Source organism: Apteryx rowi, unplaced genomic scaffold, assembly GCF_003343035.1.
Source record: "Apteryx rowi isolate R43461 unplaced genomic scaffold, aptRow1 scaffold_219, whole genome shotgun sequence".
Lineage (NCBI taxonomy): Eukaryota > Metazoa > Chordata > Aves > Apterygiformes > Apterygidae > Apteryx > Apteryx rowi.
In genome coordinates this window covers 854,280-882,251 of record NW_020448519.1, presented here as the reverse complement: position 1 = coordinate 882,251, position 27,972 = coordinate 854,280, and the positions used below count along the sequence as shown (strand labels likewise).

The 27,972-nt window shown below is 38.0% G+C and overlaps 1 protein-coding gene across 2 annotated transcripts in view; it reads left to right on the top strand.

Moving 5' to 3' along the window:
* TES (testin LIM domain protein) overlaps positions 1-20,739 on the top strand; it is a 28,210-nt gene extending 7,471 nt beyond the window's left edge. Inside the window, exons 2-8 of one of the 2 annotated variants that reach the window (XM_026064510.1) lie at positions 1,753-1,823; positions 4,348-4,433; positions 12,137-12,389; positions 13,456-13,791; positions 17,132-17,347; positions 17,882-18,040; positions 19,283-19,590. In XM_026064510.1, the coding sequence (XP_025920295.1) occupies positions 4,348-4,433; positions 12,137-12,389; positions 13,456-13,791; positions 17,132-17,347; positions 17,882-18,040; positions 19,283-19,474 (1,242 nt within the window). In that variant the 5' untranslated portion in view covers positions 1,753-1,823 and the 3' untranslated portion in view covers positions 19,475-19,590. Of the gene's footprint in view, positions 1-1,752; positions 1,824-4,347; positions 4,434-12,136; positions 12,390-13,455; positions 13,792-17,131; positions 17,348-17,881; positions 18,041-19,282 lie in introns of both variants that reach the window. The other variant, XM_026064508.1, reaches the window with a different exon arrangement.
* The last annotated feature ends 7,233 nt before the right edge of the window (positions 20,740-27,972 follow it).

Sequence of the window (27,972 nt, the reverse complement as noted above, 5' to 3'; positions counted from 1 at the left end):
TTGTGGACCAACTTTGTAATAGTTTGAATCTGCATCCTTGGAGGTATTCAGAACACAAATGGACAAGGCCCTAGGTAAATCTGATTTAGTTAGACCTGTTCAGAGTGGGCAGCTGGGTTGGATGACCTTCAGAGAGCCCTTTCTGCCTAAATTATTCTGTGATCATTGAAAAGAAGTGTAGGCAAGGTTTTAAAAACTACTTCAGTGTCTTATGTTTTAATGCATTTAAGACTTATTATGGTTTATCTTCCTTGCTTTCTTTGCTTTTTTTTGTAAGTATGAATAATAATCTTTAGCTTTGCAAAATTACTTTTTTAACTGTTAAAAAACTAATCCTTCTTTCATTACAGTTTTTTACTAGCACTGTTAGCTGTGGCACAGTTCATTCATCTCTCAGCATAGGAGAAACCATTGCTGGCAAAATATAACTTCATTTGTATTGGCCTACAAACTAAACTAGCCATCTACCTCTACAGGCATAATCTATTTGTGTCCATGTTATTTTTTTTGAGCTTCCTATGTAGGGAGAAGTTTTGTCTGATGCTCTAAGTCTACTACATTTACAGGGATATAAATTCCAAAATTAGCATTCTAAGGAAGCAAGACTTCAACAATTGCCAGAGGATTTACATTAAAAGGAGTAGAAAACAGATTTGTTGGATGTTCTTTGTCAGTCATGTACAATAAATTTAACAATAAATGTTTCTGGTAATCTGGGCTTAAACAATATCATAGCAGCTGCCATCTGAACAAACTAAACACTTGAATTTGTTCATTTGGGTTTTTAAGATAACAGTGAGCTACATAGCTCTTCAATGTAAAGATAGTCAACTTTTGACTCCAGATTCCAGTCCAATTTAAAATAGAGCAGTAACTGTTTAAAATTCTTTGTCCTTGAGGACTATTTAATCTTGAAAGCAGCATGCACAGATGATCTCAATATTTATATCGTCTTCCATACTCAGACTATTTAAATCTGTATTGGGTATGTTAATAATACCAGATGGTTTTGGATAGCTGCTCTTATAAAATAAAAAATAATGACAATTGACATGCAGGAACCTTCCTCTGGCAGCCTTTCAGTTGACCTATTGATGCCACTTCTCCCATAATTCCATTTATGGGGAAAATTGATTCCATCCTGTTTTCAGACATGCATTCCCCTTCTAGGGTATGCTCAGCCCACTCTGTTTCTGGGTGCTCCAACTCAGAGCCAGTTATGTGTCATTTGGGACGCATGGGGAATAAACATAGGCAACAGCAGTGATGAAATGCATTGTAGCTTTGTGCTCTGAATTTCTTGAGCATGCAATGGGAGAAGAGTCAGTTCTGAGGCTGATGTTCTCTTACTGCTGAAACAAGACCTGCTATAGCACTATGCAAGAATTTGACATATGCTGACTGTTTATATATAGAGTCAACCTAAAAAACAAAGTATACTATTGTTTTTTAATATCTTTAATATTTTTGGAAAGTGGCCAAATAGTTTCTCTGTCAGAACAAAGGCAGAGGCTGTGAACATGTGGCATGGGGTCTAACTCAGTTCTGAATGTGCCTGTTAGTTTCAGGCTAAACGTCTTCCATAAGGTGACCAGACCTCTCATATGGAGGGAGATCATTCCCTTTTCTCTCTTTCACAGCAAACAGAAAAATTCATTTCAGAATAAGTGTCATTATCTTGTTTGCTCTTTCAGTTCATTTGCCTCATGCAGTTGCACAAGCATTTACTAATAATGTGCTCTTTATTACCAGGGAGGGAATGTGAAATCTGATGTTACTGAAGAAATCAGCTTTGGGAGTGATGGCTGTGAAGATGGGAGTAGGTTGGTTTGTTGTATGTTTGGATGGAGGTTTGGATAGCTGTGTGCAAGTTTTGGTGTCTTAACTTACTTTGGAGAAATACTTTTAGCCTAAAAAATCCTTTAAATGTTAGGAGTCTGGGGAAAAAAAAAAAATACTGTGAAAATGATTTTTATTTGCGTTTTGGGTGGTTCTTTGGAAATTCCTGAAATGTTAAGGTTATTTCTGTCTTATTTCTGTGTACTGTGCATGTAGTTCTCCATACATAAGTGATCAGAGGTTTCCAAGTCTTATAATAATAATAATGTAATAAAACTATTGTTTAATTATTTTAATTTAAATAATTTTTAATGATCAATACAATTGTCATTCCTCTTCTTCTTCACCCCCCCCTTTTTTTTTTTTTTTTTTTTAAGGGGGGAACTCAAACAGAAGGAAGCAGTTTGTAGCTGGAGTAGCAGCTAGAGAAAACTATCTGGGTCAATGTTTCTGCATTTTTGTGCAGGCAATGCAAGCACATCAAGTTCAACAGCTTTTAGGGAGGAAGACTTAAAACAACCTGTCATGAAAAACCAAGCAATTTTGTTTTGTGTGGCTTTAGCTTCCTCTTTTTCTTCAGAGAACATCCTGGGCAACACTTTGTTCTGTTTGTGTGTGACTTGACAGGAGTCCTTACTTGTTTCCTGATGTACAGTGCACATGTGATAGGTCTCTGGATGAGAGGACCCCTGTAGACACCCACCTTCAGTGGAGACAAACTATTGTTAGCTTTACGTATACAAAAACATAGTTGATGAATTTTGAAGATAAAGTTCTTTGCTTTCATCTTTTATGTGTCTACTGCTTTGGCTTCAGGTTAGCCCCTCTAGCATGCAAATATTTGGACTCTTTCGGCTAATAAAAGTGTCGCTATGATCAGAGCAGGAATGTATTTACTATTTCAAATAAGAAGGGAAGAAGAAATAATTTAATGTCTCTGCCCTGGAGTTGTAAGCCATAGCTATGTAGTTTGCAAAGGATCTCTTCTCCCTAAATAGCCTATTGTCTGCAGGAAAGTTTTGTGATTCCTCGGGGATGTCTAATGACTGTGGAGGCAGTTATTCTTTGAATAATAAAGTAACTGTAAGCATGGTCTTCCCTGCATTGTACTGTGTGCTGTCTGTCCTGAACAAGTGGTTTGTGAATAATCTTCTGCTTCATTTTGGACAGAGGTGAGATGAAAGATGAACTGTTTGTATCCTCGTACATACAACAAGAGCAACATGACTTTTCAGAGGCAATTCTAACCTGAAGGTTTTTTATAATATTATCACATCTAACTTAGTTCTGGTAACTCTAATACAAAATTAGATTAGAACTAGAACTTGTCAGCATTTAGCGCATTTACCATGAATGGAAAATGCCAAATGAAAGGTGAGCCATCTCTGTCATGATCGCTCTCCGTCCTGCTGAATACCCCTGCAGCTAACTGGGGGTGTTCTTCATGCTGCTGGAGTGGTGGCTGGGACAGTGAGGGTGGGCTGTCCTGCGCCTGGTGGGTGTGAGCCTGTGCACCCAGCAGTGACCACAGTCCCATAGTTCTTAATCTGTTTTGAGACTGAGGTTTCCCCAAAGATTTAGAGAACTGGAGCAAGGCATTTTACATTTATTATGTTATACAGATGCATAAGTTATGGTGGTGGTTGTCTATTTTCACCTCTAACTTTCAGTGGCTGTTATCCCTTTAAACCTGCTGATGTGTTGATATATTGTGTGAATATTCAGCCTTTACTCTGCACCATTTTTTTATATTCTCCCATTTCCTCTGCATTATGGATTGGTCATGTGCCCTTTTAATCTCTCCACAGTGAAGCTCATTGCATGTTGTACTCATTGCTTTCACTAACTGTGCTCGCTCGCTCGCGCTCTCTCTCTCTCTCTCTCTCCTTGGAAAGTAAGTGGGTATTTGTCCAGCTGAAACAATTTTGAAAGGCATGTTCTGTTCTCGGTCACTGTCAGAGTAGTTTTAGATATACTCAGGAATATCAGACTTATCATTTAGATCTGTTCTTTATTCCTGACTGTCAGATATTCAAATTAGTGCATGTAAATATGGAATCTGTTTCCTTCTTGATCTCTTGTATTTTACCATGTCATATATTGCAGATTGCTTTGTCTTGACAACTGGCTTAAATGTCCTTTGACTTGATCTTGTGGCCTCACTCACTGTGGTTTCACAGGCACAGACCTCAGTTAAGGGTTGTGAAGAATCTGCTTCCTCTCATGTGAAGCTTGTAGAGTTTGGGGAGACAAGTGACCAAAAAATGTTTGGTTTTGGCTAAGGCTAGTTTTCTGCTATCTCAACCCTGTCAAAACAGGCTTGTGTGAACATGCTCACATAGTTACAACAGAAGGCTAGATAAACCCTAAAGTACTGTCCTGATGTCAGCTCAGTCAAACTGTTAACCTTTGAGTAGTGAGTTGTCTATTGTAAAGGGAAGCAGTAAGATCATTCATGTAGCTTATTTCTTGAAATTTACAGTAGCTTTTTTCTTGCTCTTAAAACAGATGGGATTGGGTCATGAGCAAGGATTTGGTGCTTCCTGCTTAAAATGCAAGGATAAGTGTGAAGGATTTGAGCTTCATTTCTGGAGGTAAGTGGATGTCTCAAACTGACTCAATATTGCAGGTCATGTCACATGTATGCAAATGTTTAACTTCTTTTATTTTTATTTTTTTATTGTACTGTTCATACTCTTTTTAAAAAGGTGTGCTCAGATTCAGGGCCAGGGCTTCTTCACAGCATTGCAACAGAGTATTTAAGTGGGTAACCACTTAAGAATATATACTTCATCTGCATTGAAGTCAATAGTAGTATGTCTATTGAAGCATTTACATCAGTTTAATAAACAGTTGAGGTATGATTGTAAAAGCATCTCTGTTCCTCAGTGAGAGAGATGACAAGGAAGAATGTGCTTTATCTCAGTAACAAAATGCTTTCCCAGCTTCTGGCCAAATGCATAACCTTTGATCTGGGATTTTAGTTAAAATTACCTTATCTGCATTCAGAAGTGGAAACTTTGTATACATCTGCAAATGATTTGGGGGGTGAGGGTGGGGGAATTGTCATATTTTAAGGAAGTTTATCAAATACTATTTGACCTTGGATGATGCACTGTTCTTAAACCAATAAGAGCTGATGATCTTTGCAGTAAATAGATTACCCTGTGGTCTATGCCATTACTTCTGCAAGAACTTTGTATGCCAGTAAGGCTTCTTGTTTTACTGAAACCTTAACACACAGCTCTGGCTAGCTCAGTTCACTAATTATTCTGGGTGTGCTTTGAAATATAGTCTAGTGATTCTAGTTTTTGAAGGGGGGGGGGGAAGTCAGCACCAATTTCAAAGTGAATAGTCTACAAAGGACATACAAATAAACGACATTAGTGTTAGCATGTGCTAGCTGATGAAAGTAATTAAGTTTCTGCAATGCTACATGGCTACACTTATAACTGTATCCACAGTAGGCTTTTCTTTTGTAGGTGTTTTACTGTAGTCTTTCCAACATGGCCAGAGTGGCATCAAATGCAGATAAGGCCTAGGAGATATTAAATCTATACCCTAGTATTTGGCTGCAAGTGAGAATGAGTTTAGAAAATAACCTGTCAAAACAGACTGCAAAGACTCGTTTATGTAAGCTGGTGAAGTTATAGCTTCTCAGTTAAGTATCTGTAATATGTAACTACAGAAACAAAATATAAATAATGGACCAGATAGTTCCAGTAGCGGTAATATCTTGGTGATCACAACTATTTATTGGTGTATAAGACAGGAGTAGTTTAGAAAGGCTTTTTAAGAAAACAGTCACTGAGGGGATTTATGCATGTAGTACAAGAAAAATATAACAGGACAAAGTTTAACTTGTGTGCATATAAGTACTTTGATAAAACAGAATATAAAAAATGTGGGAATAAATAGTATTGTTTATCTATAGTTAGATGAGAAGTCGTGTCAGTTTCTGCTTGAGAGATGGGGAAATACCAACTGAAAGAAAGATTAGGCCATTAATGTTTTCTCAACTCTTCTTGTTTTCTCTTATTCTTAGTTCCCATTATCAAGGAACCTTGTAATTCCTAGCTTATTCTTCAGCAGGAAAGAAGTTGGAATAAAAAGGAATAAAATGCTTAAAGCAATACGATCACATACTGTTATGTTTGCCAAGTTAGAAAGTTGAATCTCGTTCAGTGTCTGCTTCTTGGGGGGGGAGGGGGTCGGGTTTTTTGTTTTTTATTGTTTCACTAGGCTCCTGTGATTAGGATCCGTTGTGGTAGATCCTGATTATGTAGCTCTTCAGAGCGCTTGTTTTCTTACAAAGCGAGTGAGAGTCTGTGGACAGCAGAGGATTTAAAGAGCAAGTAAGGAAAAAAAAAAAAAGAAAACAGTGGTCCTATCATACCAGCTGTTTAGCTGAGACTGAAGTTTTAATCTGGAAACTGGAATGATATAGGATAATCCATGCAATAGGGAGGCTGTAATATGCCTGAAATGCTTCTTCCTGGTAACAGATCAGTGTGAAATCTGCCTCTGAAAAAATAGCAGTCTAGGCTTCTGTTCTGTGGTGGGTTGGAAAATTGCTGTTCTGTGCCAGAGCTGCTATTGGGGGCAAGCAGCATGCAAATCCTAAATCAATTAAATCAGCTCTGCATAAACAGTTTTTGCAAAGGAAAAATATTAATATATGCTTTGCATGACAGATTTCAGGAGTCATCATTAGGACAGAAGGGTATGGATTCAGAATATCTGTGTATTTAACCATCAGAATATCTGTTCACTTAGCCTAAAAAGCTCAAACTCTATTTTAAGTGGAAGTCAAACTAGCAGAAGTAGACAAGAATATTACCTTTGAAGCTGGTAATTAAACTTGAACTGCTTTTGATAGTTCATGCTACACTTTGTCTGCTCTGTAAGAGACAGGTGTTGAACTCGGGATTGTGGCTAGAGAAGCTGTTAAAGTTGTGAAGTCTAGCTGGGGTAGCAATTGTTTGCCTTCATATTACTTTATCAGTAGGCTTTACTCGTAGCTGTGGCCTGTTCAGGGTGACACTGTCCTCTCCTGGATGAACTGAAGAACATGACATAATTCTCATTCTCTCCAGGAACACCTGAAAACTCCAGCATGCATCAGAGTGCAGTGGTGTAATTTCTCTTTGTATTTCTACACAAAAGAACCTAAATTCTACCTTTGGGTAGTCATATTGGAAAGTGCAGGAAAGAATGCAAGTCTATCCATGTGATAGCAGGGTTTTACAGTGTGACTATATCATATTCTTCTCTCTAGCTGTAGTGTTCAGAAAATACAATAGTCTTCTGAGGTGCAGGACACAGGAGAGCTTGAAGTTTGAAGGCTTTGAAGGTGCTATAGCTCTTGGCCCTATGTGTGGGATAATTATATAGATGCAGAACTGTTAAAATTGGCTAGTACAGAAATAGTGATGAACAAAGCCCGTATTAAAACTTGTTCCTTAGTTCTGAAGTTCTGAAAGCCTCCTGGTGTAAGTTAAATGCAAATTGCTACACTGAGTGCCACAGTAATAACCAAATAGTGAAGAATTACCTGTTTAATACTCTGAGATAAATAACTGTTTTGTTTTTAAAATTGTCCTTGGAATCAAGCTTCCTTATAAGTTTAGCTGAAATAGTAGGCAGGGTCTTAGTTCAGATATTAAAATTCCTTCAGCTTGCAAAACTGCCTCTGCAAAATTAGCAGGGAAAGCTGACTGCAACAGACTATACTTGCTATAATTTTCTTGTTCTTTGGGAGCATGTTTGCCACTAGAGGGTGGTATGGGACTGGAGACAAGCTCCTGCAAGCAGGAACATTCTGATTTATCTTAGTCGTATACACCGGAAAGTGATAACTGTCTCCTGTGTGACTTGCCAAGATCTTAAAAAGCTTCTGGATACAGGAGTCTTGAGCTTGGGAATGACTGCTGTCAGCATCTGACTCTTCTGTGCAGATATAATCCCTGGAAGGCAAAGATGGCTCTAATATTAAAGTTGGCTTTAATATCCTTTGAAACCAAGGCTGTCAGGCAGGTGCCATGAAAGCCATGACATGGGAATTTACAGCCTGAGAAGACAGGATCTACATACCTTCCTTCTTCCCTTTTCTGCCTGCCCAAGACCTGAAAACAAGACACAATCCACTAAGTCTGTTTTTAACAGTAATATACAACTTTTAATTCCACAAATGTTGAAGCTTCCTCCCCATCTGTCCTGTTTTGAACAGGAAAAGCTTTCCAACCTGCTAAGATTTGACTGGAGGAATATTTATCTCCTTTGCTCAAGTCCTAAGAGCTGCAAACACATGAACAGCAGTCTCTACTCCTTCAGTAGTGGTTTTGGTGAACATACTCTAGTGAAAGAAATCTGGGGGAGAGGGGCAGCCTTCCCCATTATCACCCCTCAGTGACAAAGTAGAGGGAGAGAACAAAAAAGTCTTGCTGGCTGTCTTCTAGGTAGAGCCAAGGGAGGTGAATCTCTGTCTTTGTATGTATATGTGTGTATATAATAGCAACTGGTTGTTCTGGGGCATGTGAGGTGTTTGCTTTAAAACTGAAAGTAAAAAGTAAGTTTCAGTTCTTGAACTTGTAAAGTAGAAGTTTGAGATAATGGGGTGGGTTATCTTAAGGAAGATGGCTGTATCATAGCAAAGTAATGACCAGCTAATCTAGCCTAAGTAGAGGCAATTGGCATATCCTTCCTGCAGAAGGGACAGTTCCTAATGAACAGGACTGATGTGGCAGCTTAGTGGAAGAAGGCATGTATAAATTGAGAACAATACTCTGTATTACAAGCAGTGTGTGTAAATGTCAACTGGATATCTTTTAGAACTGGGAATTATTCAAGAAAAAGGATTATAAATCAGGACAGAATGCTCTTAGCAGCATACCAAAATGTTCACGCAGCTGAGATCTAGTGGAGATTTGGGGAGCGGGGAAAAAGAGCAGCAGCCTTAGGGATTTCCCTGTGAATTTACCAAAATATGCTGACATCAGCTGTGACTTGGCATCCTCCAAATTCTTTCTGGATTGTTTTCTCCTGCATTTGCAGGTTTGGTCTATCAAGAAGCCCTCATGACAGGACCACCCCACTTGTAGCTTTGTAATGTAGCCCCTGTAACAGCATCTTGCAAACTGCATGTAGGCAGAGTCCTGCATCAGCCATCTGTTCTATAAATCATTAGAGTAGCCTTAAAGAAAAGGCAGTGCCTGGCCTTTAATTCAGGCCTTGCTATTCAAAGAGCAAGGAGAAAACATTAGACTGAAATGTGCACGGTCAGTTTCTTAACTTAAGCAAGGTTGGGATGGGTGGGTGGAGGGGGGGCATCAGGCGAGAATCAGGATGATGATCTCATTCTTTTCAATTAAAATATAAACCACAGAAGTTTTATGACAGTTTCACAGTAGGACCCAGGAAGGATCTGAGGAAGAGCTGTATGCTTTCATTTTTTTGCAAGTATTTCTTCATCAATTTATCAGGACAACAAAGAAGAAACTTTCAGAAATACTGAAAATAGCAAAACATGTTAAGCCTTCAAAGTAACATTAAGGATAAAAGCAGTTGAGTCAGGGTACTTTCCTATTTGGAAATGGAAACTGGTTCTCAAAATTATGTTCTGCCTTCTGAGAGGAAGGTCTGTACTGGAAAATAGATGTGCCATTTCATGACCTAACACGAGCAAGAGTAAGATGCCCTTGCAGCTCTTTCAGCATGTGTAGAAACTTGAACAGAAGGGTAGCAATTCCTCCACCACTTGCTGGGGATGGCTCTTAAGTCTCCAGACTGAGCGCTACTTCACTGCAGTTGAATGCTATATAGACTGATGAGAGCTAGACAAACTGTTACACCACTGTTGTGACCACGTAGGCAATACAATGAAGTATTTTCGTTCAGATTTGTTCGCAAGCGTAGTAGTTCTGAACAGCAGGACTGGAGAACTACACTTTACTTGCATCAATCTGAAGTTCGCCTGAGAACCTCTGTTCAGTCACCTGTTATATTAGAGCACGTCCTGTCAAGAGGCAAGGCTAAAACTGGGACTTATTATTGCTAAATTAAAATGGAGAAAATATCTGGTAAAAAGTTGCTTGAATGAAATAACTGCTTGAAGTCAAGTTTCAGGCACACTGTGGGGCATATAACTGCATGTTAGTCATTGATGTATTAATGAACTAAACCCACAAAAAGGAAGGTCTGATACTGCCAACTAGCTTTCAGTTGTGAAGACATAATTAAAAGCTGGTAATAAAGGGTGCATATAATTATACCTTAAAAGATCAGCAAACTGAACATAAATTGCTTTCCTATTCTTTTAAATAGCTTAAGTATTATCTCAGGGACTTATGTGTAGAGTGGTGCTGACTATCATAAAGAATTTTATATTGCAAGTGCTTGAGAGATGTATAGTATCTCTAATATGTAGAGATACTATGTATCTATGCCTAACGTATTTAGGCTTAATGGGCTACGCTTGTCCATGTTTGCAATCTCCCAGCTTAATAAAACGTTCAAAGTGCTTAGTGTTTACTCAGTCACAGATTCACAGATAAGTATTAATTCTGAGATTTGTCTCTTGTTTTCCTGTTGTGGGAATGAGTTGAAAATTGTACAAACCATCAAATATACATAAAATTTATATAATATATAGGCTATTATATATATAAAAAAAATTTAACTCTGATTATTGACCTTTTGTAGAGCTTTTTTTGTTGCACAGGGGAATCTGTCCTTCTTGATATTGTTCTGCTGGCTGTTTCTAGAGTGACTCACTTCTAATAGCTGTTAGCTATTTTTGATTGGGATGAGCCTCATAACTTAGGGATGAGCCTCATAACTTAGGAAATTATGGTTGCTGGATAATCACATGTCCAGGGCTGCATGTGTCACACTAAAATGTTAGTAAACATTGTAAACCAGGGTACCTCTGGTTATGTGTGTATCTTTGGGGCTGGTCACATATTCTTATGTCTATTGTGTGATCAACTATATCTAGGTCCTCTTTCCTCCTCCCTTCTCTGCCATCTAATGGGCCTGTGGCAGTCATGGCATGTTTCAGCACTGTGGAAGGACATGTACTTGTTACAACCCTTAAGATAAGGTATGCATCTTGCCTTCAAGATTTTGGAAAGCAAGGTGTAGATAATATGAGAGTTAGATGGATTCTGGTGGGTAGGGTTGAAAAGCATTTTATAGATGCCCATTTTATGCTATTCACTATATAAAGAATAGATACTGAGGTAAAATATTGCTCGTTCAAGTTCAACAGAGATTCAGAAGTTGGATCAGTTTTCTTAGGATGTTTAAAGGGGGGGGGGAAAAAGAGTTCACTTCTAACGTCACTGATGCCATATACTATGGCTTGAGTGGAAGCTGTAGAAATCCGTTAATAAATAGTAAATTAGCTTGTCTAATTAAAGGTTCTGCTTATTATATGTGAATTGTTTAATTATGCTTAAACTAGTACATTATGATCTAAAACCCTTTAATCAAAGGAGTTCAAATGTGGTACATGTTGTATGCTAAAGAATAATTCCATTTATATCTGAATATGTAGAGCCTTCTACCTTTTAAGGCTGTTATCTGTGGAAATTCCCTGTACAGCATGTACCAGAGTACCTCTGACTTGGTTCAGAGCTGTTTGAAAGGCTTTGTCTGTATAAACTAATTACTCTTCTTTAATCTTCTCTTAAATGCCGAACTTCAGGACAGATCTTGGTGCAGTTACACTTTACATATGGCCATACACATTTTTCTTCCTTTCTAGGAAAACTGAAAACATTACTCAAAACACTTGCTCGCAGCCCTGTAATAAGCAAATATCATGCATAGTGAAATGCACATGGAGAAAACGGTAAAGAATGTGAAATTTTGAGTGTATAAAGAGAACCTTACAAACTAAAAGCCTAAATAAATGATCACTGGCTATCATGTGGGTGCATTAAGGTCATAACTGATAGATGACTACCTGAAATAAATCTGATAGGTGGGTGATAAGACATGTATGTGCAAGGTCTGTGCCCTGTCTTCACTGAAAGAATGATGTTTTATTAAAAAGTGCTAATGTAAGTGGTAAACATCTTTGTTCACTGAAATGGTCATCATAGAATTTAACAGAAGAAATCAAGAATATCCTCAAAAGGTCTTTGAAAAATTGAAGAACAACTCATATGCCCTAACCAAAACACTGAAAACAAGGTTTGGGATTCCCAGTGACATCGTTACTATGCATGCAGCTAGTGTAAGATGTAGTTTGCAGCTGTGATTATAACTTTGCTGCCGTTTCTCAAAATTTCAGAAAAATATGCCGCAACTGCAAGTGTGGCCAGGAAGAGCATGATGTCCTCACAAGCAATGAGGAAGATCGGAAAGTGGGGAAACTCTTTGAAGATACAAAATACACAACCCTTATTGCAAAGCTGAAAAATGATGGCATTCCCATGTATAAACGTAATGTAATGATACTGACTAATCCAGTGCCAGCCAAGAAGAATATATCCATCAACACTGTCACTTATGAGTGGGCTCCTCCTGTTCAGAATCAGATACTTGTAAGTCAAAGCTGCTTTTTCTTTGTTTAAGGCAGGAGTTGATGGGAGATGGAGAAGTAGAGTTTATCAAAAGGATAAATTTGCTTCTTGTAGTTCCTCTGTATGGACGACTTTGATTTTTTTTTTTTAATTTATTTATTTATTTTTGATTAGGAAGAAAATAAGAAACGTTGTTTGTAAGTTCTCTGGAGTGCAGTTTCTCTAACCTGCCTTTTTTAGTAATCTTGAAAAAATTGGATGGACTGTGGATTTAAAAGAAAAAAATTGTCATCGCTTAAAGTTAAGGGGAACACTGTCTTGCGTATAGCTTTTACTGTATATGGTAAGAACAAGTTCAGTGTTGACATCCCAAAGAAAAACTCTCTTCCAGTATGTTTCTCAGCTCAAATAGATGAGACAGCCTTCTGGGGATTTTGCTTCACTTTTCAAGCTTTAATTGTTAACTTACTGTACTGCTGGGTTTTGTGATCCATGTTGGAATCTTATTAGCTCTGACCTGCCTCTCTAAAATACCATTTTTCAGTGAATGAATTAAACATTCCATATCTAAATTCACTGTTGCTTAACATTCAGTTAGTTTTCAGTTCCTAGGCTTGTCCTTGCTTTATTAAAACAAAGCTTTCTTCTTTATTTGGCTAGAATTATTTCTGCAATGGGCTGTATGCCTCATGCAAGATATTTCAGCTTCTACTTAATGCTATCCTGATGATCAGTGTGTGTGTGTGTGGGGGGGGGGGTTTAAGACAGTTTTAAAGAGACCAGGTGCTATGTAAATGTTAATTATTGTTCAGAGTTATTACTTTTTGGAGTAAATAAGTATTCTACATGTTGTAAAGGCTTAAAAGAAGCCTGTCCCTTATGCTGGGAAGAAGCCAATTAATGCATCTGCTGTATTTTCATCTCTATCTACTATGTTTTGGGAGCTTAGTGTTTATGGAAACAACCTTGTTTTTGACAAATTTGACTGTCGCTAACAACAGTAGAGCTGATCTTAGTCATTTGTTTGTTTTAAAAGGATGGGTCTATAGCTGAAGTGGCATCTGATGTCTAATTCCTCTTGGTTTAGGCTAGACAGTATATGCAGATGCTTCCAAAGGAGAAACAGCCTGTTGCTGGCTCAGAAGGCGCACAGTACAGGAAGAAACAGTTGGCAAAGCAGCTGCCCGCTCATGATCAGGATCCTTCAAAATGCCACGAGCTATCTCCCAGTGAAGTGAAGCAGATGGAACAATTTGTGAAGAAGTATAAGAACGAGGCACTCGGCGTAGGAGATGTCAAGCTTCCTGGTGAGGTGGAAACTAAAGCTACTGACAAGAACAACGTGAATAATGGTGACAGAGGCACCTCAGCTGTTGTAAGAGCAATGGAGGGCAAGTCAGCAGATCAGAAGGCATCTCAGTATGTAAGTATAAGAAATGAAAGGTAGATTACCATTTGAGTGTTCTCTTTGGTCATTTTAATCCAATTAGCATTGTTTGTTAACTTGGAATGCTGAGAATATGGGGAGAGAAAGAAGGAAGGGGGAACTGGAAATGTATGTTAGTGTCTGCTCAGAACCCTTGACTGCTAACAGTATTTAGTAAATTGCAACAAATAAACGACTTCCTAGATCATCCTTCCATGCCTGTTGCACAAAATGTTAGCTAGGAGATATGGTATAGCAGGATGGCTTTTGCAGAATAATGAAGAAACTTCTATAGTCTTAAGGACTAACTGCAACACTCTCTTCTTGAAGAGTTTAATTTTGGTAGCCTGTGTTTTATTCCTCCTTCTTGGAAAAGCACTGAGATTACACAACTGATGGATTCTCTTTAAAATGAAATTAAGAAGTAGTAAAGTAACACCTCTCCCTCCCACCTGCAGCAAGCCAGGCTGTATAATTGCACAACTGCTCTATTGACTAGCCAGCTGTTCACATCAGTTTTCTTTCTTTGGCATGTGATTTCTGTCTTGAAATAGCTCAACAAAAATGAGTAATGGAAAATTACCCTGTTTTCACTGATACTGCTAAAACTACTTATGTCAGAACTGCTTTATTAAGGCCATATCCTGCAAACTTTTGCTGTGCATCTCAGCTACCTGTTATGAATCCTAAATAGGGGTACAATAAGTGAACTACCAAATTAAAGTAGCTTCTTACCAACAGTTCCTTAAGCCATCCTTCACTCTTCCATTGCTTTCTGGTAGATCTTCACTTCAGTGTGGCAAAAGCTCCTGTAGCTTGATTTCCAGAAATGTTACTGTTTTGTGCTCTTTGAATTCCAGAATAAAAAATGATTTGTCTCTAGGTTTACTTATGGGGAAAAAATAATATTCAAGTTCTAGGTAAAGATAAAAGTATGTCTGTTAACAGAATTGTAGCATATGTCTTTCAGTGTGTGGGTGGGTTTGTTTTGTTTTTTTTGTTTGTTTTTAAACCAACCTACTACATTACTTCTGACATACTTTGGATGGAATATGAAGTGAACACTTAAAATTTAGCTTTGACCATCTCCACTTGCCATAATCAGTCGTATTCTATGCAGAACTGGTTATCTGTGGCTACTTTCAGAATTGAGTTATTCTGTTTTCACCACTTTCTTTTCTTGGAGATTCTGACATTATGTAGTATTTAGAGTTGTTTCATAATGACCTGATAGGTCACTGTCACTTTGTGTAACCCAGTCTTTCCTGCTGAGTTACCTTTCATCACAGCAATTCTTCACTACCTCCTTGAGGAAAAACCTACAGAAATATGCACCTTGGATTGTACCCTACTGGCCAGCTGATTTGGACTATCTTAAGTCAAGGGAGTTCACGTCCTTCTTGTTGAGTACTTGTATCAAAAGGTGCTTTGGTTTTACATTACACTTTTTTATTTACTTTCTAAGAAGTTTGCAGGGAGGAGAGGGTTAACTCAAGTACCTGACTGAGCGTGGCTGCTGTAGTTTAGGCCAGATGCTCCTTATCATTTTTCATCGTGATCTTGGAAGAAGTTTAAAAGCAAAACAATGTGAGCTTTTGAGTTGCTTATGTTTTTAGATGCTAAATGTACCCCTATTACCTAAATAATCAGAACTTAGGGATATTATTTTTAAGGATTTTCCATGATTTCTGCCATGGGACTGAAGATGCTACTGGATAACTGGATATAGCTGAAAATATCTCCACTTTTTTCTTTTAAGCAGTTCAGAACCAAAGACACACAGAAGAGCTGTCAAACACCTGGCAGGAGAGTAATTTTCCTTGTTTACACTTTTTTTCTATCCTTTAATTCTGCATCTTTGTTTTCCAAATTATTTGTCATCAGTCATCTTCCTGACTGAGTCTGAAAGCATGTGTTCTTTGACATCTCTTGCAAGTTCAGTGCTTTAAAGTAGACCATTTTTTTTAAAAGTGAATTTATATGAATAGACTGCAGTTCTCTTATAATCACGTCTCTTCTAGTGATGTAAATCTATCTATAATATTTGGCTTTGTAAAAATGTCATTGTTTCACCATGATTAAAAGCTGAATAACACAAATGGATACTCTACTGAATAATCTTTACCTTTTTTTAAAGAAGTAATTATTTTCTTTGTCCCTTTTAGTCTTCTAAGGCTGAGGATGCTATGAGTGATAGGTAAATGTATCATCTTGTGCTGCTCTGGGTCATACCACTGCTAAACTTTCCAACTGACTTCTGTGGGAGTATGAGTTTTGGAGTAGAAAGAAGTCAAAAAGCTTTTAAAAAAATGTTTTTATGCTTCCCCTTTTATTTGTTTCATAGACTGTTCTCTCTACCCTTTTGATGTATTTCTCTGTGTATTTTGGAATTGCTCATTTGAAGCAAGTGTGAGAATCTGATCAATGAGCTTTATAGCTCATATTTAAAAAAATTCATTTCATATTCTCACTCATATTCATATTTAAAAAAAAGCCCAATTAGGTTTGGATTTGTAGTAGTGTGGATTGTGGAGAAAACCATCCCAGAATGCTCAGCCCAGTCCACAGACTGACTGGACTGCAGGAAATGCAAAATGGATGATTAAACCATAGATTAGATTATACTTCAGTTACATAAGCCACCTGTGGTCTTTGACTTGATGACAAAATCCTCTCTGTAAGAAGGTATAGAGCAGAAGATCATCTATGAACTTTGGGGTGCTATTTGTAGTGTAGTATGTTCATAAAATTTTTAGTCATTTTTCCGTAATTGCTCTCCCCATCCCAAGATGGTTAATCACAGTATATTGGACAATAGCCATAAGTGACTGAGCAACCCTAGAATGCAGCTTTAAACAGAACGAGTTTGAATTATTAACAGTAATAAATTTTTCCACACTGGTGATGGCGATAAGGCTTGATCTTCTCACGACCTATAAGTACACAGCTGTTTTCTTGTCATGTATTCCAGTCTTGGTCTAGTCAGTTAGCTTTGGAGATTCCTTGTTCTTAAGCATGTAAGACTTGTAGAACATAACATGAATTTTAATTATCTCTTGGAATCTTTTATAGGAACTGGACTATAATTCCAAGAATGCAAATATGGCAAAATGCAATAATCCATTTAACTAGTGCTGTGTCAGTATGTGCATCATCTTGAATTGCCTAATTAAGCCAGTACTGTGGCATCACGTCATGTTATTATCTGATCATGAAAGTAAAGTAATGCTTCAATTTCAGTCTAGGAAAATGGAATTTTTAAAACATGTAGGTAATATAATTGCTGTAAACATACCTCTTCATAGAATTACTTAATTTTGTAATAAATTCTTTCCAGTTCTGCTATTGCTGCAAACTGAACATGAAGGAAGGTGACCCAGCTGTCTATGCAGAGCGTGCTGGGTATGACAAATTGTGGCACCCAGCTTGTTTTGTCTGCTGCACTTGCAGTGAACTTCTAGTAGACATGATCTATTTCTGGAAGAATGGTAACCTGTACTGTGGAAGACATTATTGTGATAGTGAAAAACCTCGCTGTGCTGGATGTGATGAGGTAGGAAAGATTCCAGTCCTTTGTTTTAGAACACAGGTTTGCCATTCTGAAAACTGAATGTGATTTCAAGTAAAGTATTTCAGTACAGGGGATGATGTCCCTGCACCAGTCTTAGCTGTTTGCAGTTGCAAGGAACTAGAATTGATATGTAATGGACACACTGCATTCAGGAAAATCCACAGTTTTGTTTTGGATTTGGGGGCCTTTTTGTGCAGTCTGCAAGGATGTATATATAATACACAAACTGTTCCCTTGTGAAGGGACACTAGGTGGAGTGCCTTACTACATTACACCTTATGCAGAATATGGAAAACAGACTGCCTGATGTCTTTAGCATTTACTGTTTATAATAAACAAATTGGAAGGTTTTGGAAACAAAGTCAAACTAACACATTCATTTGTGGTGTTGAAATAACTTGAAACAGTGGGATCTCCAGTAGTTCCTGGGAAGTTACAAAACATCCTGAGGCTATCTTTATTGAAGGAAATACTATTCAAATGCATGAATTAATGTTTGTTGTATTTTCCTCTTAGCTGATATTCAGCAATGAATATACCCAAGCAGAAGGTCAAAACTGGCATCTGAAGCACTTTTGCTGTTTTGATTGTGATTGTGTTTTGGCTGGGGAAATCTATGTAATGGTGAATGACAAGCCTGTCTGTAAACCATGCTACGTGAAGAACCATGCTGCGGTAAGATCCTTGCAGGCATATTGGTGCTATGAAAGAAATGAGTGTACCTGTGGAACATAACTTCTTTTCCCCAGTGTGAGAGTATCTGAAAAATGTACATTGAATGCAAATTTGGGTCCAAGTCAGTCATTCTCCCCCCCGCCCCCCGCCTTCCTCCCCTTAAAAGAAACTTATAAGCAGCCAGGTATTTTGTTAGTTCATAAACTTGATCTAAAACTACTTAGGAGTGTGGGGGTTGGAGGGGGTGTCTGAAAATAGATCTAATTTTTCTAGTGTTGAGGCAAGATTGTCTAACAGGATGAGTGAGATGTATAATGATGAGTAGTGCAGCTAAATGTCTCATTTTTGTCAATTATAGCTAACTGTGACCAGTGGGATTCAATTCATGATTATTTGGTCTGTTAAAAGCCAGCAGTGGCAGCTGCAATCTAGGCACTTCATTATTTTATGTGTATTTCTAACCATAAGTTGTAATAAAGCAGACTGATGATAAAGCTGGAGTTTTGAGAAAGCATGGTAGTTCTTAATTCCTGCTTATGCTAGGAACTCTATAATCCAGGAGGTGATTAGTCTATTCGTCTCTACCAATTAAGCAGCTATTTATTGCAAGTTCAGTCTCATCTGCATCTAGACTACTTATACAGTTAATGGAGAGAAACTGTTATCTCTAGCCAGCTAGAGACAGTTAATGCTATTCTTGGGTAGGTGAGAGGAGTTATCTCTTGGAGAGGCTTTTTTCTCTTCATTAACTGTCTTGAGATCTAAATGATGATTTTTGACAGCCAAAGCTGGGTAAGATGAATTGCACCTAAAACTTTCTAGAACCTTTAATTCTGTGGCATGGCTTGACACCTGCCAATGCACCAAAAGATATTTTTTAACTTGTCTTTCCAAAGGTATCTTTTAATATATAAAAATCCATGCTTGTGTTTGGCATGACAAGCTCTTAGTACCGTTTTGGGCATTGGAAGGTCATCACCACCATAGTGGTCTTAAATTTAGTTCCAGCAACAACTAACTTCTGTGCGTTTTGTTATTTTGCCTCCTAGCCTTCATTTTGCTTAAAATTTGTGTTAGAAAAGGAAAAAAAATCAAAAGTCAGAGTTTTAGTTAAAAGATTTCTTCTAACACCTGTCTCTTGTCCTGTTAATTTCCAAAAAAATCCAAGAATTTCAGCTTTTCTTGGAACTGTGGAGAGGATGTCTATGCTTTATTTAAGTTTTCATTCTTTTAACTTATCAGATCTGCCAAGGCTGTCATAATGCTATAGATCCGGAAGTTCAACGTGTGACATACAACAGCTTTAACTGGCATGCTACTCAGGAGTGCTTCTTGTGTTCCTGTTGCAGCAAGTGTCTAATTGGCCAGAAGTTTATGCCAGTAGAAGGAATGGTCTTTTGCTCAGTGGAATGTAAGAAAAAGATGATGTCTTAAAGAAGACATACACAAAACTAAGCATTGCTGTGTTCCAAAGTCTCTTGCATTTCTACTGTAAAGTACATAGTACTGGGGCATTTAAAGATATTGAAAGTATTAAACAGCATTTTCCCAAAGATCCTTTTTTTTGGGGGGGGGGGGTAATGAGTAGGAAACATGCTCTATAATCTTCAGTCCTTAGCTATAATAATACTTTCTTCTTTGAGATTTTGTTCCTGGGTCTTTATGTAAAATGTTTTCCTACCACAGAAATGTAGGAGAAATGTGTTATGAACTATATACAACTTAAGGGAGCTCTCCACCATGAAGGATCTTTTTGCTCTGTCTTGTTTAATGGAAGAAGAAAATGTGATTTATGCTCCTTTTTTTTTCCCCTGTGTTAAATGATAAATGTAGCTCTTACACCTTGACAAATTAATTTATCACTTTTAATAATCTCCCTGCTTTCATCAAGCACTTTAAACAAAATGATCAATTTTACTGCCACGTGCATTTTTGTTCAGTAGACTTCAAGCAGGCAGGGAGAACAAAGTTGTGGTGTTCTTTTTTGTTTTATTTGTTTATTTTAAATTGCCTGTAATTGCTTGCTCTTATTTGGTCATTGTTGACACACAGGCTGTTGAAGGATAGTGAGTACTCTAACATCTAGTTTATGGAGTACCAAGAAAAACAATCTTAGCTCATTACTTTTTTTTCTTGCAACTTTTCTTGCCTAGAGATGTTTTCATTTTATAAAGATTAAAGTTACTTTTTTTTTGGGGGGGGGGGACTATAAGAGGAAGTCTTGCCCAAATTAAGAAAAATTTTTTTTACTTTCCTTGGTGGGTTTCATTTTTATTCTTTCAGAACTGATTTCTGTTTTTATGAATGTTCTTTTCATTGTGCCTTATATCAGAGGGGTGTGGCACAGAATAGCATGTGTATTTCTGAGAATGTCATTCTGCAAAAGGTAACCAAAGCAGAAAAGTCTTTCCCATAAGACTTCCAGTATTTGAATAAAAGAGAGTGATGGCTGTATACTAGCTTTCTAGCTTACTAGAGAAACCAAATGAATTGTTTCTTGTGGTTCCCTTTCTTAAGGATTACAGTTCTACAGTGAAACTTTGTAAATATCTCTGTGCTAAACAATAAATGGAGAGTCTTTGACCTTAGAGGGGAGGGAAGAAAAAAAAAAAGACTATGCAAGTTTTATGTTCAGCTCTCTTTTTAATCTTTATGATGCCTGTATTGTAACACTTGAAAATAAAAATTAGTGTTGCTCACTTGATGTCTGCTGATTCTGTTCATGTTGAAGTCTCTTTATTGGCTGAGAAGCACAAAGTGTTCCCAAACTTCTATTTGTCCTTGAGGTTCTCTCTACTATCTCTCACACATCTTAGCGCTTGCAATATTGTGTCATGTTATCTTTGTGCTTATGGGTGTAAAACAATGGGTCTTATTCAAACAAAATATACAACTTAAACTTAGTGTGAATTTACTCTTTGTTCACATAATCTTATGTCATAAAATAGAATCTTGAAAGTTTTGAATTTACATGGGTGAGGTAATGGGCTGAGAAAACATTTAAGTGCTTTGTGATCCTTTGAGTACTGCAAAAATAACACAATAACAGAGCATGTGCCTCATACCAGTGTATGTTGTCTAAATGGAGATCTAAACTTCAGGTCCATATTCTGGAAGCCTGTACAGCCTTTCTCCGTGCTCCTTAGGGTGTCTCAAAAAGCATGTTTTTCAGCTCATACCAATGGGGCTGGATCCTTGCCTTGTTGAGTGAAGGTGTTTCCATTTTCCCAGTGTTCCTTAATCCATACCTGGACATGCTGTGAGATTGCCATCCTCTGGGGGGAAGGGAGCAAGGCCTCCCAAATGATCATCTACAGAGATGGCTTTATAGTGTTTGGATTTTACTTGTCTTGAGTGGATCTGTCCTCACCCACTTGCCAACATCTGTTTTGTAACTTTCTGTGGAAAGCTGTTGCTCAATCTCCTGTTCCCTGCCATCCTCCCCATGTAACAAGCACCACCGCTTAGATGTGATTGCTTGCACTCTTGGTAGCCCTATATCTGCTTCTAATTCTGAAGCTTGTTCAGTGCAGTTCTGTTTATTAAAAGTTACTTCTGTGTAACCTTCACTTAAGAGAATGAGCAGGCATTACCTCAGTGCTTAATGCTATGTTATAGTCCATCTTCTGGGACTGGCTTCTTTCCATGCCTCCTCTTGAAGCATGCAACCTTGCTGTCTTTAGCTAGTTCTATTCCTAAGAAGTCTAATCTCTTTTTGCATGCACTTTTCCAGCTGTTTTCTCTAGAACCTGGTGTCTTAGCTGCCTCTATTATGGATAGACAAAGTTTAATCTATATCACAACAAGGGCCATGTCATAAAGTCAAGTTTAAGGTGCAGAGGATACAGAGGGAAGACAAAGGTAATGCTGTGTGACTACACAATAAATTAGGGAATAATTAGGAGCACTAAATTCCTTCCTATACTCATTAGGAGAACTACTTATGGTCCTGTCAAGGTAATGCTTACAATGTTAGCTGAAAGAAAATGTCAACATCTTGGAGCTTCAAAACAAGCACTGAGGAGGTTTTCATTCTGTCACTACCATAATAAAAACAATGTCATAACACTTTTTAAATCATGGAGAACCTCATGCATATATTTATCTTAGCAACCTAAGACTAGAAAGTGGATGTTTTTGCATACTTCAGTAATACAAGTTCCTACTCTGCAGATGAAATTCTGAACCTCAACTATGGAAGTAAAATTCTACTCTTGAGAGTCTATTCTTTGATAAGAAAACCTTATAAGGACTTGGTCATCATAACTGCTCTTATCCCTTTTTAGAAAGTTAATTGACTGGAAGAGCCAACCTGAAGAGGTACTAAACCAGCTCTGTTTATCATGCCAGCACCAGCTATCTTATTTGGTTTTAAGTGGTTATACTGTAAAGTACTAAATAAAGACAAAGCGATTCTCAACAGAAGATGGGTTTGGCTGTAGAGCCTTGTAATCAATACGCATGAGAAGGAAAGGCCCAAACTTAACATTCAGAATGTGACTTTTTGCTTGTTTTATTCTGTTATTTTATGTGAGTACTGAGACAGTGTATGTTGCTAAGACTCTAAGTCTCAACTTTTAGAGTAGAAGTGTGCTTCTGACAATTATCTGTGAAGAACAAGTAGGATTGTATGGTACAACAAGTTAACACTAGGAATTACACAGAAGTGGGGTGGGAGATAAGCATGCATGAGCCATCACTGAATTAGCAATAGAGAAATTATTCAGTGAGCTGTCTTCCTCACAGATTCAAACATGCTTGCTTACCCTTTCTTTCCTCTCACTATTTTTCCATATATTTGACAATCTTACAGCATTTATGTGCAATTCTCTGAAGATTTTATTACACCATGTATGCTATGTCACCATCAACTCTGGACAGCAACTTGAAATTCCTCAAAACCATTATGAGCCACCAGATGAAAAGTCCTCAAATTACTAATACATTTTTTGGGGTGGCCAGTATACTTAAAAAAGCATAAGTGGGAAGGCAGAAATATTGAGCGAGTTGAGCAGAATTTAACTAGTGCTATTGAGGTTTAGGAAGAACATGGTCATTTGTACTTTTTGAAGCTGCAATGAACAAGAATGCAAAACAAGCTTTAGAAGAAATTGAAAGTTACAATGCGCAGATGTTTTGTTGTACTGGAAGTGCTAAAAGAAGAGTTGCAGCATTACTGTAGAATGAATTCTAAGTTCTACATTAGATGGGAGATTTAACTTTTTAGAGAAAACACATTCTGTATCTTCCAATAGGTGTGTGTGTATGTATATGCATATAAAATTAATATGGTTTTGTGTATCTATAGATACACAGTTAAGTTCTTTCTGTGGATTAGACCAAATAGATGTACCTGATCCATAAATCCTCATGTGTACTTGTGTATTCTAGCACAGGTAAATAGTTTTGAGGATTCATGTATGACATGTTGTATATATTTTTCCAATGAGAAGATGACAAGAGCTGAACCTGTTTTGTGGTGGAGCAGCGTACACCCATCTACAAAGGCAGCCTTTGTCCTGAAGTACTTAATGTGGGGTTATCACTACTGTGGTTATCATAGCTCTTTATATCATTTTTAAGGGTTAATAAAGGATTTCAAAAACAAAGAGAACTTGTTCTTCTTGATGTACAGGCCGATCTGTGGACATCAATTTAATTGCAGTCAAGACTTTGTTAGAGCAGATAGATATGCTACTATAGAAATGTTAGGGAAGACTATGGACAAGGTGTCCTATTCAATTGGCTGAGTGACCTGGGACAGTATGCTTGTTCTTTACCCTTTTTTTCTTTTTTGGGGGGTAAGCTTTCCTCTTTGTCTCTTACTGGAATAATACCTACTTGCAATTTTTGTCTAGCTTAAGCTATTGCAGCAGATGGCACCAAAGAGGGCATTCTGTCACTGACCTAACTGGGACATCTGGGAACTTGACTTTTCTGTTCCATATGGCAGTAGCAATCAACCTTTTCAAACTTCCCCTAAAATCACTAGGATTTTTATGCTTCTAACACTTCCTAAAATTTTGGAATTTGTCAAGTGTCCAAAAATTATAGACAAGTTGAAATGCCATTGAGATGAATGTTAAGTTTTGCTTCACTTAACCTGTTAGTGATCTTGGCTGGAGCTTCTGGATAGTGCAGAGACCAGGAACCTTAACCAGTGACATGAGGCCTGTTGTACAAGTGTTGCAATGCAACCCCTTCAGGTCCCTTCTGAGAACAAAGGAGCACTATGGTACCCTGAGCTTGCCTACCTCCCGCTGCTCTTCATGAGATATCTATCCATATGTATGTGAAGAGCTTTTAGCACACTTACATTTTAACCTTTTCTTTAATCACTTTATATAGCAAAATTTACTTCTGTATTTCATTTCATTCCAAACTGCTAGTGTATTAATTGGAGTCATTACAGTCTAGAGGAAGAAAAGGTGGTAATGCCATTGTAGCTATTACGGTACAAAGAATAAGGTTTTCCTTATCCTTTGAGGCTCACTGCTACAGTAATGTGTTTTATATAAAGTCCAGGCAAACCATTTTCCCTCTGGAGATTGAGGTAAAATCAGTGCTGCATGAGTTCTATACAGGATGGTATTTTGGAATGCACCTTCGCATGCAGATACAGTTAGCTTTGGATTTTATGCAGCTGTTACTAAGAAATTTTCCTATGCATTATACTTAAGGAAAGGTTATCCTGAGGGTCTGTAAAGTCCAGGCTGGCAAAGGCTTTGCCAAAACCATGGCATCTGTAAAAGAATGAAACTAAAGAAATTCATCGTTGAGTTATGAATGTTTGTAGATGGAGATGGTAGGAATAACCTGTAACTTTTACTGAGATTAGGGTTACATCTCAAGCCTATTATAGCTATTTTTATGCTAGAAAGAAAAGAAAAACACACTTTAAGTAGCTTTAAATATATATAGTATATACACGCACACACATATATGTGTTATATATATAAGATATATGTAGAAGATAAGTATAAAAGATATATAACTATAGCCCCTGGAATCTAATGTGTGTGTCTGTTAAAATATGTGCCAATGAGCAAAGCTAATACAGCAGATACCCCTTTTTCCTACTGAATCCTAGATATGGAGTGTTACGGAGCACAGCTGTTGGTGTGAAGCAAAATTGTCGGCTTTGTTGGAGTAACGACCCTCATCACAAAATTGTTTGCAGTCAGGACTGACTTGAGGTGCTTAGAAGCTCTACACTATCCGTTCCCAGAAGAATGGGTGAGGCGGAGGTAGGAGGGCGATAAAGCTTGGGTTAGCAAACTCTGCTCATGGCAGCCCAGTAAGGCAGCCAACAGCAGGCTCTCCGAGGGCGCAAGGGCAGTCCTGTAAGACTGGGATGGACGGAGCCAGGATGAGGCTGCAGCAGCTCAAGGGCAGAGACTCGCTCCAACAATTTGAGGTCATTGTCTGTACAAGAATTTTCATGTCCTGGGCCTGCTCTTCCACCACAGCAGAGCCCCATACCTTGTGGCCTCGCAGTGGAAAGCCATCATAAAAATCACCTACACAAGAGCTGTCTGCAGGGTAACTGTGGCCAGTGTGGTCTTCTCCTTTCCACGGTCAAGCAAAGCAGTATCAGAAAAGATTCCAGTCTGACTTATATCAATGTATATGAATGCTCTTGTACGTGGAAAAGGATGCAACAGGCCAACACACAATCTTCTGCTAGACCTGCACACCATTTCACACTTCAGGACTACAGAGGTGCGCTCTTTTATCCTAGTACTGACAGGCACCCAGCCCAGCTGACAGTGTAAGCCTGCCTCCTGCATACCCGCAATACTCAGTTGAGCACGAGCATTATTTCCATTACAGTTTTCTCCGTAAAACACAGGAAAGGGTGTTCACCCTTTATAGTTTTGCTGGATGAGTGAAGCGTTTGCTTCCAGCTGAATGCTAGCCTCTCAACTTTTTCAGTAACAGTGTTTCACATGCTTTGGGAGAGCATCCCAACCATCAAGCTGTGGAGTCACCCTAGTGCAGGCACTCTCCACACCTGCTGCTGCAGGTGGGCCCTACTATGTATGTGTTTGAATGTTAGCTTACATTCTCTTATGCTCTTAAAGTCATATCACTCTGTCATTATCAGTCTTAGTAGAGAGTAGGAACACACAAAGCTAGGTTCAGTGATATAATTTTGAGCCATATTATGAATAGTTGCTTACTAACAGTATGAAAGCTGAGGATTCTCTGCACATACAAAGACTACAACCGATCAACCACTTTTATATATTGTATCCATTACCTTAACACTTCAAAATGCAAAGGCCTAAAAGGCCTGTAGCACTGGGTCTTCAGATTCTGTCTTTACTCACTCCATCAGTAAATAAGTACATTAAGTTTATCAGTTAAGTATAAGTCTTAGTAAAGACACTGAATAAAATTAAGTATACTACCAAAGAGGTCCCACAAGTAGATAGTAGACAAAAAACATATCATCTAAAGATCATCAGCAATCCAGGAGAAGGGGGTGGGAGGCATTAGTCAACGTATGGAAAATAACATGTTCATTTTTTCAATGTCTTTTTTTCTATTAACAAAAGACAGATAAATCAGCTTTTAGGGACTAGAAGTCCAAAACTCTCTGAGCCAGGACTAGGTTCAGATTGTAGATTGCCACCCTATGTTCACTGTTTAAATCATAAAAAAAAGAGCCAGATATTTTTTACTTTACACTCTGCAGAGAACCTAGGCAGTACCTGCTTCAGCATACCACCACCACAGCAGCAATGCTGAGTTCTATGAGCAATCACAAAAAAATGTAACAGATCAGAGTTTCCCCGTCTCCTCCCCCACAACAAGTGAAAAATGACCCAAATAAGAGGATGTATCTGCTACAGACTAAGCCAAGCATTGTTCAGATTTGGCTTCAAGCCTAGCATTGTTGTAGAAAATTTTGCAGTCATTTTATGAGCAACTAGTCAAACTTCATATATTTATTAACTTTAATTCGTTAAAAAATGTTGCATCATAGTAAAATACTATTTATTAGTTGCACTAGATAAGTTGTTTACATGTAACAAGTCTTGATTTTTATTTTTCTAGTAAATAAAATAATAATCACAGCAGCCACAAAAAGCCATGAAGTTCTTCAGTCATCCAGCAGATGCCGTCTGTGTTACGCAGAGCACACACGCTGAATGGACAAGGCAAAACCCGGGAAAATACTAGACAGAGACGAAAGAAGAAGGTTTGAACTGGAAGAGAGAAGAGATTTTCTGAAGATTTTAATGAGGAAATAAGCTGAGGAGGGGTCTGTAAGACCAGGAGACTGTGTGGGGGTGAAAAACAGCATGATCTGAAATTAAAAAAAAAATAGAACAGTTGTTGTGTGATAATGTTCTATACTGAAATCTGCTGTCTGAGGTTAATTTTATGACACTTCCAACTATCAGGAGGAATCAAATCACCAGTAAAACATAGCTATGGTGATAGAAGGCACCTGAAAAAGTCTGAGTATATTCCTGTATTCACAAGTAAGCAGAACGTTAAATTTCCCCAAAACTAAAAGCATCCCAGTCTTGTACCAAATGTGCATGCACTGGTGATAATTTATTATATTACAGTAATAGCAAAACAATCACATTCCTTTTAACTGTGAATTCAGGGAATGAGGGCTCATAAAATCATAGAAAGATTTAAGTTCAAGGGACCTCTGGAGGCCATCTATGTCCAGTCCCCTGCTCAAAGTAGGGCAAACTTCAAAGCTAGATCAAGTTTCTCAGGGCCTTGTCCAGCCAAGTTTTAGTCACAGACCTGCCTATTCCAAAAATGGGGTCAATTTAATTCATTACATCTCATGGCCTTCTCTGGTTTCCACTTTCACATAGCACTATAAGGTACCCACCAGGTGCTATTTCTCCCTCTAGCTGAGATGCATTGCTCCTTTGAGTCTTCCCTAATTAACCCAAAGC